The following is an 11,956-nucleotide window of genomic DNA, read 5'->3' on the forward strand; positions in this document are numbered from 1 at the left end:
AATTCACACTCCCGACGAACCAGCCAAATAAGTTGAAAATCACTATAATGCAGATAAAAAAAAATCAATATGGGCTTAACTAGCTTGACTAGTAGAACACAGTTATTTATGAAAATGTAAATCCAAGAATTTCCTCCGACTTGCACTGTGATCACGCGTATTCTAGAGCTTGCCACTCAGAATGCATTCAAGGCGTGTTATTTGGCATAGAAATCTCAACTAAGTACTAATAAAAATTACGCAAGTAATACTACGTTGAGACGGCAAAGTTCCTCTAGGAACGTTAGTGCCATTGAAGAAGAAGAAGTAAATCCAAGATGGCGGCCACTACAAAATGATGTAATCCGTATTTTCACAGAACCCCATCAATATGTATATCAAATGAAAGGTGTTTACCTTCTCCTTGATTCGTTGGCTGGGAGAAAGCAGGAATCCACAATCCAGCAATTACACGCTCCAATTATCGCGTTCACAACCCTCCGTTTTCTTTCTAACTCCAAATCTGATACGTAGAACTTTTGCACTTAATTTCACGTACGGAATCACAAAATCCAGATTCCGTAAATTACCGAAAAAACTTCCTTTCTCGTATAAAAAATATTGCCTTTAATTTATTTTACGACTGTGGTACAAAGTTTGAACACTTCTATATTTGTCCAAGATCGGTTGGCTACTAGCTTGGCCGGCAATTTTATTGGTGTATATTAGTAGCAATGTTTCATTTCAGTCTGTTCCTGCATGCCTTTCTAAGTGTTTCCTTTTCGTTTGTGTTATCTATGTTATGACTATTATTTGTGGTAGTGTAGTGACAAGAGATACTCAATTTTGTGTACCGTTGTATGTAGAACAGTTATAATTTTTACTTATTTAATTCTAGATTTAAGTTTTAATTCAATGCATGTAAGTGTTGTGTATTCTTGTGTTTAATTTATACTAAACGGCTACATTACCGGCCCCCTTGAACTAGCTTCAATAATTACATTTCATTTGCACTGTTCATCAGTTCCTAATTTCTACAAATTCAAATAGTTGGCAGTTCCGTAGACGTCTTTGTTCGTTGATACTCATCGAAAGGCAGTGGACAGATGCGATTGACTGCACGTTTGTATACTCCGGTGGCCGTTTTCACCGTCACCACTCGAACGACTCCGTCCAAACCTGGATGTAATCCAATGATCCTCGCTAGAGGCCAACAAAGCGGTGGCAGGTTGTCCTCTCGTAGCACGGCAATACTTCCGATTTGGATGGTGTTCATTGGCAGGTTCTTCGTTGCCACTTGCAGCTGCGTGAGGTATTGCTTGCTCCATCGTTGCCAATAACGCTGGAACATTTGCTGAGTTTGCTGGTAGTGGTCAAGCCGGTTTGTGGGTTTTGAAATGAAATTGGGGTCGGGCAAAGCTTTCATGGCTGAGCCAATCAGGAAATGCGCGGGGGTTAGCGCTTCAAATTCCGTGGGGTCATCTGATAGGGGCGACAAAGACCGTGAGTTTAAAGTAGCGGTTATCTAAACTAGGAGGGTGGTAAAGTGATCGTAACTGAGCTGTTGAAGACCGATCTCTTTCTTCAACGCAGTTTTCACGGAGCGAACGGCAGATCTCCCATAATCCTCCGAAGTTGGGAGCGCGAGGTGGGATAAACTTCCACTCAATTCCTTTCTGAGAAAGTTCGTTGCAGATGGCATTACAGCTAGTCTGGTTATTCAGCATTTCGTGTAGCTCTTTAAGTTCATTACGGGCTCCAGAGAAATTCTTGGCGTTGTCAGAATGTATCTCGGCTGGCATTCCACGGTAGCCGATGAATCGGCGCAAGATCGAAATGAAACTTTTGGTAGACAAGTCACTAGCAATCTCAAGGTGCATTGCCTTTGTTGTGAAGCAGACGAACACCGCAATATATACTTTTGTTGGAGCTGCGTTTCGACGTGCTGGCTTCAAATAAAACGGTCCACAGTAATCAACGCCAGTTATCAAGAAAGGTCGTCCTGGGCGTACGCGACCAACGGGTAGCTGTCCCATGGGTTGCTGGATGGGCGTTGGATTAGTTCGGAAACAGCGAATGCATTTTCGAAGGACGACGTTGACGACACGCTTACCATGTACGGGCCAAAACTCTTGACGTATTTCGGATAATGTTAGCTGTGGACCGCTATGAAAGTTTTGGTAATGGAAGAACTGTATAACCATATCCGTGAAAGGATGATGATACGGTAAAACAGCGGGATGCTTGGCCGTATAACTTTCATTAGAGAAACGAAGACGTCCACCAACTCTGAGGATTCCGTAATTGTCGAGAAATGGAAATAATCTCTTGAGGTTTGATTTCCGGTCAACTCGTTGTTGTAGTTGCAGAGATTTGATCTCGTCTGGAAATCGTTCGGCTTGTGCGATGCGGGTTAGCGCCATCTTCGCTAATTGTAGTTCATCAGGAAACAAAATAATTGAATCCTTTCTATCGTTCGGGTTTCGACAATGATTAGCAAAACGAAGACAATAAGCAACAATTCGTAGTAGAGGAGGTAATGAAGATCGTAATCTGAACAGCTCATCAGGTGGTTCTTCCACTGTGACCTTGTGAACAACCTTACGAAGTTCCAACTGTTCATCAGGAATGTTGTGGTCTTCGGCTGAGTTAGGCCACACGTCTGTGTTATTTCGCAACCATGGGGGTCCATTCTTCCACAACTGGCTTTGCAGAAAATCGTCGATAGTCATTCCACGCGATACCAAGTCAGCCGGGTTTTCTTTTCCTGCTACATGTCGCCAAGAATGGGAGTAGGTGTAGGTTTGAATCATTGATACTCTGTTAGCCACAAACGTTTGTAATGAGTTTGGTGGAGTTCTCAGCCAATGTAGCACAATTGTACTGTCGGACCAGAATACCGTGCGTACGTTTTCCAATGAGAGAGCCTTAGTTACCTTCGAATGCAACAGAGCAGCCTCTTTGGCGGCGCAAAGTTCAAGACGAGGTAACGTCAGTCGTTTCAGCGGAGCGACACGTGATTTGGACGATAACAATTCAATTCTAACGTTCCCGGCTTCATCTGTCGTCCGTACGTATAAACACGTACCGTAGGCTAGGGTAGAAGCATCAGCAAAACTATGAAACTGAATATCAACCCATTTGAATACGAATGCGAAACGATTAATCCTTAACTCCGAAATTTTGTCCAATTGGGAGTGGAACGTCTTCCACTTTCTTTCAATGTCGACAGGAACAGGCAAGTCCCATCCTGAGTTGTGCAGAGCGAGCTCTTGCATCAGCATTTTTGCCACAATAATCACCGGTGAGATAAGTCCCAACGGGTCAAAAAGCTTGGCTATAGACGATAGAATGTTCCTTCTCGTCCATGCCTGCTCGCTTGCTGTGATGCAATAGTAGAACCTTAATTGGTCCGTCCCAGGTTCCCAGGTGATTCCCAGAGCTTTCACCTTTTCCTCGGGACTTATATCGAATGAAACTGATAAATTAGTCCCAAGATGTTCGACCGAGATGCCAGCTAGAACTTCTGGCTTATTGGAACACCATTTGCGTAAGGTGAAACCGCCTTTTTTCATCAGTGTATCAAGGTCATTTTGAAGCTGAATGGCTTCATCTACGCTGGATGCTCCACCAATATAATCATCCACGTAAAAATCTCTTATTATAGCTTTAGCAGCTTCTGGGTATCTTGCTCCTTCATCCGCCGCAAGTTGATGAAGAGCGCGAATCGCTAAAAATGACGAGGGCGTCAACCCATAAGTTACCGTTGTCAACTCAAAAACTCGTATAGGTTCATCCGGTGAGAACCGGAAGAAGATGCGCTGTAATCCGGTGTCATCATTGTGTACACGCACTTGCCGGTACATTTTTTCCGTGTCACCAACAAGTGCTACTTCATATTTACGAAACCGAAGGAGCAGGCTGAGGAGCACATCCTGAATTATAGGACCCTTTAGAAGGGCGTCGTTCAGGGAATAACCACTATCCGTGCTGGCCGAACCATCAAATACGACGCGCACCTTTGTCGTAGTGCTGGAATCTTTAAATACCGCATGGTGCGGTGGGTAATATACCCTTTTAGCACTCGTTGCCGCTGTCTCCTCATGGATCTCCTCTTCAGTTATCTCTCTCATGTGTCCGAGATCCAAATAATCTTGCATAAATGCATTGTACTGCAAACGCATTTCCGGATTCCGTTCCAATTGCTTTTCTAACCTGTTGAATCGTGATAGTGCCATAGTGCGAGAGTTACCCAAAAGTTGATCAAAATTGACCTGCTTCGGTAAACGTACGACGTACCGACCGTCCCTTGTGCGACTGAATGTTGTTCAAAAATGATCTTCGCTGTCTTGCTCCTCTTTTGACCAAGCCACTCGATCTTCGATGCTCTCGATTTCCCAAAACTTCTGTAGCTGGATCTCCAAATTATCCGATGCTGTCGCTAAACAGCAATTAACCACCTTACTCTGCGCATCTGAAACCTTTCCCGTTACAATCCAACCGAATACGGAGTTTATAAGCATCGGCAAACCTGGCCCTAATGTAATCTGTTTCATCCCACTCTCGAAAAGGAACCGATAGAAGTGCTCCGCTCCAATCAAAATATCGATCCGATTACTGACATTGAAGTTCGGATCAGCCAATTGAATTCCATTTGGAATCCTCCAATGTGCCACCGGTATGTGTGCCGATGGCAGTTCTGACGTAACCTTCTGAAGAACCAGAAATTCCATGCCCATTGAGAAATCCTGTACCCTAGAACTGATAGTTGTGGTCACCAAGAATCTTGCTCGTGTTTCGGAATGACCAATTCCGCTAATTGGTACGTTTATCGTGCGTCGCTTTAGGCCGAGTGTCTGACAGAGTCTTTCACTCAAAATGTTTGCTTGCGAGCCGCTGTCAAGCAATGCTCGGGCCAAATGTTTCCCTCCGTGTTGATGCCGTATGACCAGAACAACGGTAGACAAAAATACGCTAGTGATATTACCACCTTTGGTCCCTACGTTGTATGCTCCAACCGTACCTTGATCGTCAATTCCCTCTTCCTCATTCTCAGACTCATCCTCGTTGGTCGCTAAATTTGTTGCTATCGTATTGTCGTTTCTTTTATTCTCCGATTTGCCAAGCGGTTTAACATTGTTACCGATACTACCACTGCTCGTAGGAAATCCTGGATGGATCAGTGAATTGTGTTTCTTTCCACAGTCTCGACAACTGAATTTTGAACTGCAATCACGCACCCAATGCCCAGACTTTAAGCAGTTGCTACACAACCGTTTGCCGTTCACGAACTGCAATTTTTCTTTCAGTGTCATTCTACTGAACTTGCCACATCGACCCAAGTAGTGCGAGTCCCCACAACAACAGCAGACTGAACCATTCTTCTCATTGTCGGTAGCGGAATGAGCTACTACTCTCTGACGTCTAACTTCCACCCTCTGCAGCGAATGACCTTTCAATTCGACGTTCGATGAAACCGCTTCCAATACCCTTGTTCGCTTCTCTAGGAAATTCACCAGTATCGTGAATGACGGATCCTTTGTTGAAGCCGCGTGATCCTCCCATAACTGGAGCGTCTTCATGTCCAATTTGGAACACATCCAGTGCACTATCATTGCACCCCAATGTTCCGTCTTCTCTCCTAGTTGTTTCAGGATCTTTAGCCGCTGTTCGAATTCATCGACCAATGTATGAATTGCCGATGACGACCCCCTCTCTACCTTTGGGTACTCCATTAGCGCTTGAAGATGCCTTTTCTTCAGCAGATACTCATTAGAGTACCGCTTCGTAATCGTATCCCATGCGATGGGATAGTTATCGTTGGTAAGTGCGAGTGACTCGATGAGTTTAGCTGCTTCCCCCTTCAACGCTGACTTGACATAATGGAACTTTTGAACGTCACTGAGCTCCCCTGACTCATGGATCAGCGACACGTATGTCGATTTGAACGACAACCACCCTTTGTAGTCGCCGTTGAATTCTGGCAATGATATCTGCGGCAGTCGTACTCCAGTATGTGCTCCTACAGTGTGACCATTCCTCCCGATAGTACTGTTTAAATCTGGAACCTCTGTTTCCCTCGGTAATTTTTCCTGCAAGGCAGCCCGTAGCCCGTAGTACAGCTTCTCGAATTCGGAATAAGCTTTATTGCAATCCTCCTCATAAGCACCCCTTTCATCTAGCTCAGCGATATCCTCTTGCACCTCCTCGAATTCTTCGAATTTTGCCTCAATTTTGTCCAACCTCGATTGGACTTCCCCCGTATGCGTATTTGGATCAAAATCCTCTAGAAATTGAGCATGTCGCTTTAAAGAAGCGATAATCCGCTCCCGCTTTTTGACCCTTTCTTTTATTTTTTTCTCAGTCATTACCACAACCACTACCAGAACAGCAAACCGAAATATGAACGATGACGATCGAAAAATAGAAAGAAAACCAACCAAGAAGCACTGCAAGTTACCACGTAAATCGTTGGACAGGTACTCACCTGAGCCCTGTCTCTACAAGGCCTTGTATTGAAATAAATGCAGCAGTAGTGTGCAGTAGTTAAACGTGAAATAGTTGTTGTCGCAATCCAAGAAAATATATTGTTTCCCGCCGTTGATCAAATCCAACTCCAAGTTGTTTCCAGTAAATGGTAGATGCAATTGTCCTCCCAGTCCGAATCGTACCGCCACGTAGTGTCAGCAGGAATTGCTGCTGACCGACTTAGTTCTGGATGCGAAGATCCTCCGATAGTAGCCAACGATGTACCGAAAAAATGTTCAATGAAGATACCATATAGCACCACTCAAAGTTTGTGATTGATTGGACAGGCACTCACCTGAGGCCAGTCCACAATTAGCCTTGAATATCCAGGAACGAAATCTTTATGTAACTCCAAATATCGGCTTCGAAATATGCAGTCCTTCCAGCGATTTGTAGAATACAGCTTTTAATGCGATGTATGTATACCACCAGTCGATTAATGTTTCATGAACCTCTCCAAGTGAACGACTTATCGAGTGTTGCAATATGGAGTCGTGTGACGTCACAAGCGGCAATCGTTTCAAGTTTATATGCAACAAAAAAAACTCAAAAGCACCAGAAAGTTTGCGCGAACAAATTGGAAAGCCACTCACCTGTGGCCTGAGAAATATAGGCCTTGTATTATTTTTTCCAACTGCTATCACGATTACTATCCGTTGTTGCGCGACTATTCCCGTGTGACAGAAGGGCGAATAGCGTATGATGATGGTATAAGCTTTCCGTTGTTGCAGGAGAGAGTGAAGTCCCCAGTCGATGAGCCTTACAACAGCAAATCCGTTGCTCCGTTGGCCTACAGCCTCTATTATTCCTCCGAACAATGTCCCACCGATTTCAATGACCTTCTCCAGCCGCTGATCCTGGTCACGGCACCACAAAATGTTTACCTTCTCCTTGATTCGTTGGCTGGGAGAAAGCAGGAATCCACAATCCAGCAATTACACGCTCCAATTATCGCGTTCACAACCCTCCGTTTTCTTTCTAACTCCAAATCTGATACGTAGAACTTTTGCACTTAATTTCACGTACGGAATCACAAAATCCAGATTCCGTAAATTACCGAAAAAACTTCCTTTCTCGTATAAAAAATATTGCCTTTAATTTATTTTACGACTGTGGTACAAAGTTTGAACACTTCTATATTTGTCCAAGATCGGTTGGCTACTAGCTTGGCCGGCAATTTTATTGGTGTATATTAGTAGCAATGTTTCATTTCAGTCTGTTCCTGCATGCCTTTCTAAGTGTTTCCTTTTCGTTTGTGTTATCTATGTTATGACTATTATTTGTGGTAGTGTAGTGACAAGAGATACTCAATTTTGTGTACCGTTGTATGTAGAACAGTTATAATTTTTACTTATTTAATTCTAGATTTAAGTTTTAATTCAATGCATGTAAGTGTTGTGTATTCTTGTGTTTAATTTATACTAAACGGCTACAAAAGGGATTATCTAGTAGAACACAGTTAGTTATGAAAAATGTAAATCCAAAATTGTCGCCACCACAAAATGGCGTAAATTTAGTCTTACACGCATCGTTCTTAAGCCTAATCAACCATCTTGAATAAAGTATATTTAACGTCAATTTCGTTCAAAAGAGTCGTTTGTTTAATTCTATGCGACCATTTCAAAATTCAAAAGTATTATCAATGAAAAATTTTTAAAAATCGGCAGATTTACATGTTAACCTTGGTAACCTTGCCATTTCGATTAATAACCTGTAAAATTCGTGTTGGCATACTATTTACCAAATTCTACAGAACGGATTTCTCGATATTTTCCCATTTCTCTGAAATTGCGACCTTGAGTTCATCAACCGTGGTGTACTGCTTTCCCTCAGCGTAGATTCTGCGTACTAGGATCCCCCAAAAATGTTCAACAGGATTCAAGGCTGAAGAGCGTGTCGGCCAGTTCAATAAGTCAAATTTTTGGTCTTTAAACCATTGTTTAGTTTCCTAGTTGGTATGAATAGCGGAATTGTCTTGCTGGAATGTGATTTTTTACGACGATATCTACGCAAAAACGGCAGGAGAGATGTATCCAGAACATGTATGTAATCCTTACTATTCATTTTGAAGGATGTGAATGTTGTTTTGAGTTTTCCGATTGCACAGAATCCCCTATATTTACAGTAGATTATCCCTTCTTCCCACCCCTTCGGTAGCTTCCGTGTCCAAGATACTGACTATCAACCGGTGCATACATTGCTAAGTTTCCGCTGTAAGACCATCCTGGCCAACTGCTTTTTGGTTCATTAGCTGGTTAATGACCCCTTTTACTGCATTCAGCGTAACTGGCGGTTTATCGACGTTGTTCACAATACCGATGTAGTCATCTTCAATGCAATTTTAGTCTCCTATCTGCACGCTGTGTAAATGGTCATTGTAGTGCTTGTAGCGCCACCTTTCGTTCACATCACTTTCGTTCATCAAGATGCCTCCTTCATTGTTCCCACACGTTTCGGCCCGCGCAACAAACTCTTTTTGGGATTCGTTGAGTTTCTTGAAGAACTTCCGCGATTTTCGAGAGGACGATGAAGAAGCTCTGTGCTGGAAGAAGGTGCTACGTAAGGCCATGTTCTTGGAGGCAGTGGAATCGATGAGTCTAAGACCATTGTTAACGGTTCGCGGATGCGCAATTATCGGCCTGAACTCTTCCGTCATCGTTTAAATAGCCGATGACGATTTTGATGTCGGGTTTTGGGCAGCGATCATATTCTTGCTCTGTTTTCAAACTACAATACACAATCAAAACATTCAAACATGATCTGAGGTTGGTCCTCCTTGTACAGAGTTGGTCCAATTTTCTGGATAAATAAGGTAAGGAAGCTGTAACTTTGTACAAACTTCATAAAAATAGTAATGCTACAATATGCGGAATAGGAAATGTCACTAAAATGGCAGATATTGCAATGTTACAATACAGAACATTTTGTAAACAAGCGGTTCAGGATTATAAAATAATATTATACAATTGTTAGCATAGTCTTTCATAAAATGTATTAATGCATTCGTAAGGAACCTAGTCAGGAAATTGAATGAACTATCGAAATGTAGTTAAAATTTTCGGCTGATTCGCCTGGCATCGAAAAACAAAAGGAAGAAATTAAAAACCCTCACCAAGAGGCTTTGATAAGGTCTTCGGTCTCGCTAGAATGGTGAAACCATCCGACGGTTGTTTAGAACAAATTAGCACTGTATTTTACAATAGACGGTAGAATTTTGACATATCATAACGATAAAGTGAAGAGGTCTAACGCGGGACACAAAAAACAAAACGTTATGTATATACGTTATGTTAATATAAACCATAGTTTAGCGAGTCTAAACTGATCAGTATTATTTCTTTCTGAGTATCGGCACTCAGTTGTGATTTTTCGGTGGTTTAGATTTTGTTTACTCCCGAAAATCACTCGCTCAATCAGAGCATTTACGCCTGACAAGCACGATTCAAATTCTACAATTTTCTTCAAATTACCGAATGCTCGAAAATTCCAATTCATTTTTCATCGATTTAGTGTTAACGTATGCATTCAAAAAAATTAACTAGTTTCGGATGGCGATGAAAGATAATTTATAGGAACAAATTTTCTTTAAATCTTACGTTTATTAAGTCTACAACAAAAATGATTCAAGGCTGTTGATCCGAGCAGCAGCACTGTCAAGCAACTTGATGAATTTTCCAAACTGCAAGCTCCACCCCCCAGCGAAGGAGTTGGACATCCTGAGGCACTTTGTGTCCGCCAGATATAGCCGATCTGGTATTTACAATATCATCTCTTTGCCGCTCCTTAAGCCGGGAGATCGAAGCAACCGGCCAAACGATGGAGAAGGATCTGACCAAAATGGACATTTTTTTGCGGAAGTGTCAGAAGAGACCGGCCGTATCCGAGCAGCAGGCAATCACCCAGAAGGAGTAGCTTGAGGTGCTGGTTATAAACTTCTTTCCGGCGAAAAAAGTTAAAAACTTCTTTTCGTACTGATAATGAAAGTCGAGACGTACTTGATGGTAGAATTCAACGAATGGCAGGGGACCGGGTTCTTTACGTTCCCCAGGTAAACGATGACGTCGAATATATCATTCACATCAAGTTCTCGAAAAAGGTCCTTCTCTGACAGACGTGAAGGGAATGTCCAAGCCGCTCTTCTTTCGAGTCATATGGTGAACGTGGAGATATGTAGTACGAAGTGCTTGCCGGAGTTGGGGAGGTGATGTGGTCTTTATGCCGAACCTGGGATCAGCCCATTATGCCAAAAGATCACTGGAGGATGGATCGGCTGGAAACAAACATTGTCGCGAAGACCACCAACCTTCCCAAAATTCCCCAGCTTCGCCCGATAGAAAACTTTTGGGCGAATGGCCAAAATAAAGAGACAGACGACAACCAAAGCCACGAAAAGGTAAAATAACACGCCGATATACATCTTTTCATCGGCCATGGTTCAAGGTCCGGCCAACTTCCGTAAGACCGCCCAACGCTTCATTTACGATACTTCATCAAACAACTCTGCCTCTTCCTGTCGAGTATACGCTAGTTCTTCCGGTTTATTTAAAACATTAAGCCCTGACCGAGCTAGGGGATCAAAGATGAACTTTTCGTCTGACTCACGTTGGTCCCTGCGGATCAATAGGGGACTTTTATAAAAATAATTTTCCAATTTTATTGCTGTCGCTTCCAGTTGAAACTCTCTAAACAAAAAGCCCAATGTCAGTGCAATGAAACCAGCTCAACGTATTAATCTTTGGATGCATTAGAAACGCTCTTGAACAGTCTGTCAAAAAAAAATTTTTTTGGGTTCATCCATTTAAGAAAATCAACATGATCAAATTGTGATATTGAAATATATTGATATCGCGGGACATTTTTCGTTTCTTTTGCCAAATGCGGAACGTTTCGCGGGACGGAATCTTACGCTTGAAATGCGGAACTGTGTAACGCGGGACGTCTTGTCAGTTTACATAACGGCCATCTTGGAATCTGTAAATCTGACATTGGGAGTCGTTTGCTTTCAGTCAAACTTACAACACAAATCAATTGTCTCAGGAGTTCGCAGATAGAGATCTGGAAAAGGCGATCCGAATTTTCATTGAAAAATCACGTTTTTGGATGAGGCGCATATCTGACTGAACGGCTCAAACCCTACAAGAACTAACAGTTTGGTGTCATTTTAGTGTTGTGGTATCATCGACCGCACTTTTTCAATGAATGCAGCACCGTTAATAGTGAGCGTTTTGATGGAATGCTAACTGATTTTTTCTTTCCGAAATTGATTGAAAAGATAAAATCCTCTTCACAAATGTGGTGCAACATGCCGTACAGCCACAGATACGATGGACCTATCACGCGGACAGTTCGGCGATTTGACAATTTCGCCAAGTGGCTCTCACATTCCATACACCGAACAATCGGAAAGCGGAACTTGATGATGTAAACATAATAGTACGGAAGAAATTTT

The 11,956-nt window shown here is 42.6% G+C and overlaps 3 protein-coding genes across 6 annotated transcripts in view; all 3 read right to left on the reverse strand.

Annotated features, from left to right (window-relative positions):
• The window catches only part of LOC129775770 (soluble guanylate cyclase 88E), a 129,243-nt gene that overhangs the window by 116,398 nt on the left and 889 nt on the right, over positions 1-11,956 (reverse strand). Inside the window, exon 1 of one of the 4 annotated variants that reach the window (XM_055780854.1) lies at positions 1,159-1,259. The exons of the other annotated variants lie outside the window; for them this stretch is intronic. The gene's annotated coding sequence lies outside the window, so the exon portion shown is untranslated. Of the gene's footprint in view, positions 1-1,158; positions 1,260-11,956 lie in introns of those variants that run through there. 4 annotated transcript variants of the gene reach the window in all.
• On the reverse strand, positions 1,022-4,217 carry LOC129774054 (uncharacterized). Its single transcript, XM_055777751.1, has 2 exons — positions 1,589-4,217; positions 1,022-1,461 (listed from the first exon to the last, which is right to left on the reverse strand). Exons 1-2 carry the CDS (start codon positions 4,215-4,217, stop codon positions 1,022-1,024), a joined length of 3,069 nt encoding a protein of 1,022 aa, XP_055633726.1.
• Positions 4,308-9,999, reverse strand: LOC129775772 (uncharacterized). Its single transcript, XM_055780857.1, has 2 exons — positions 6,803-9,999; positions 4,308-6,693 (listed from the first exon to the last, which is right to left on the reverse strand). The coding sequence occupies exon 2, from the start codon at positions 6,345-6,347 to the stop codon at positions 4,308-4,310; it is 2,040 nt and encodes a 679-aa protein (XP_055636832.1). The 5' UTR covers positions 6,348-6,693; positions 6,803-9,999.

The sequence above is a fragment of the Toxorhynchites rutilus genome, chromosome 3, assembly GCF_029784135.1.
Source record: "Toxorhynchites rutilus septentrionalis strain SRP chromosome 3, ASM2978413v1, whole genome shotgun sequence".
Taxonomy (NCBI): Eukaryota; Metazoa; Arthropoda; class Insecta; order Diptera; family Culicidae; genus Toxorhynchites; species Toxorhynchites rutilus.

What these genes read in the sequence shown, in the direction of transcription:
- LOC129774054 (XM_055777751.1), bottom strand. Translation starts at nt 4,217, where the DNA reads ATGGCACTATCACGATTCAACAGGTTAGAAAAGCAATTGGAACGGAAT. An exon ending in AGGATTATGGGAGATCTGCC is followed by an intron (nt 1,462 to 1,588) that starts GTTCGCTCCGTG and finishes CGCCCCTATCAG; the next exon opens with ATGACCCCACGGAATTTGAA.
- LOC129775772 (XM_055780857.1), bottom strand. Translation starts at nt 6,347, where the DNA reads ATGACTGAGAAAAAAATAAAAGAAAGGGTCAAAAAGCGGGAGCGGATT.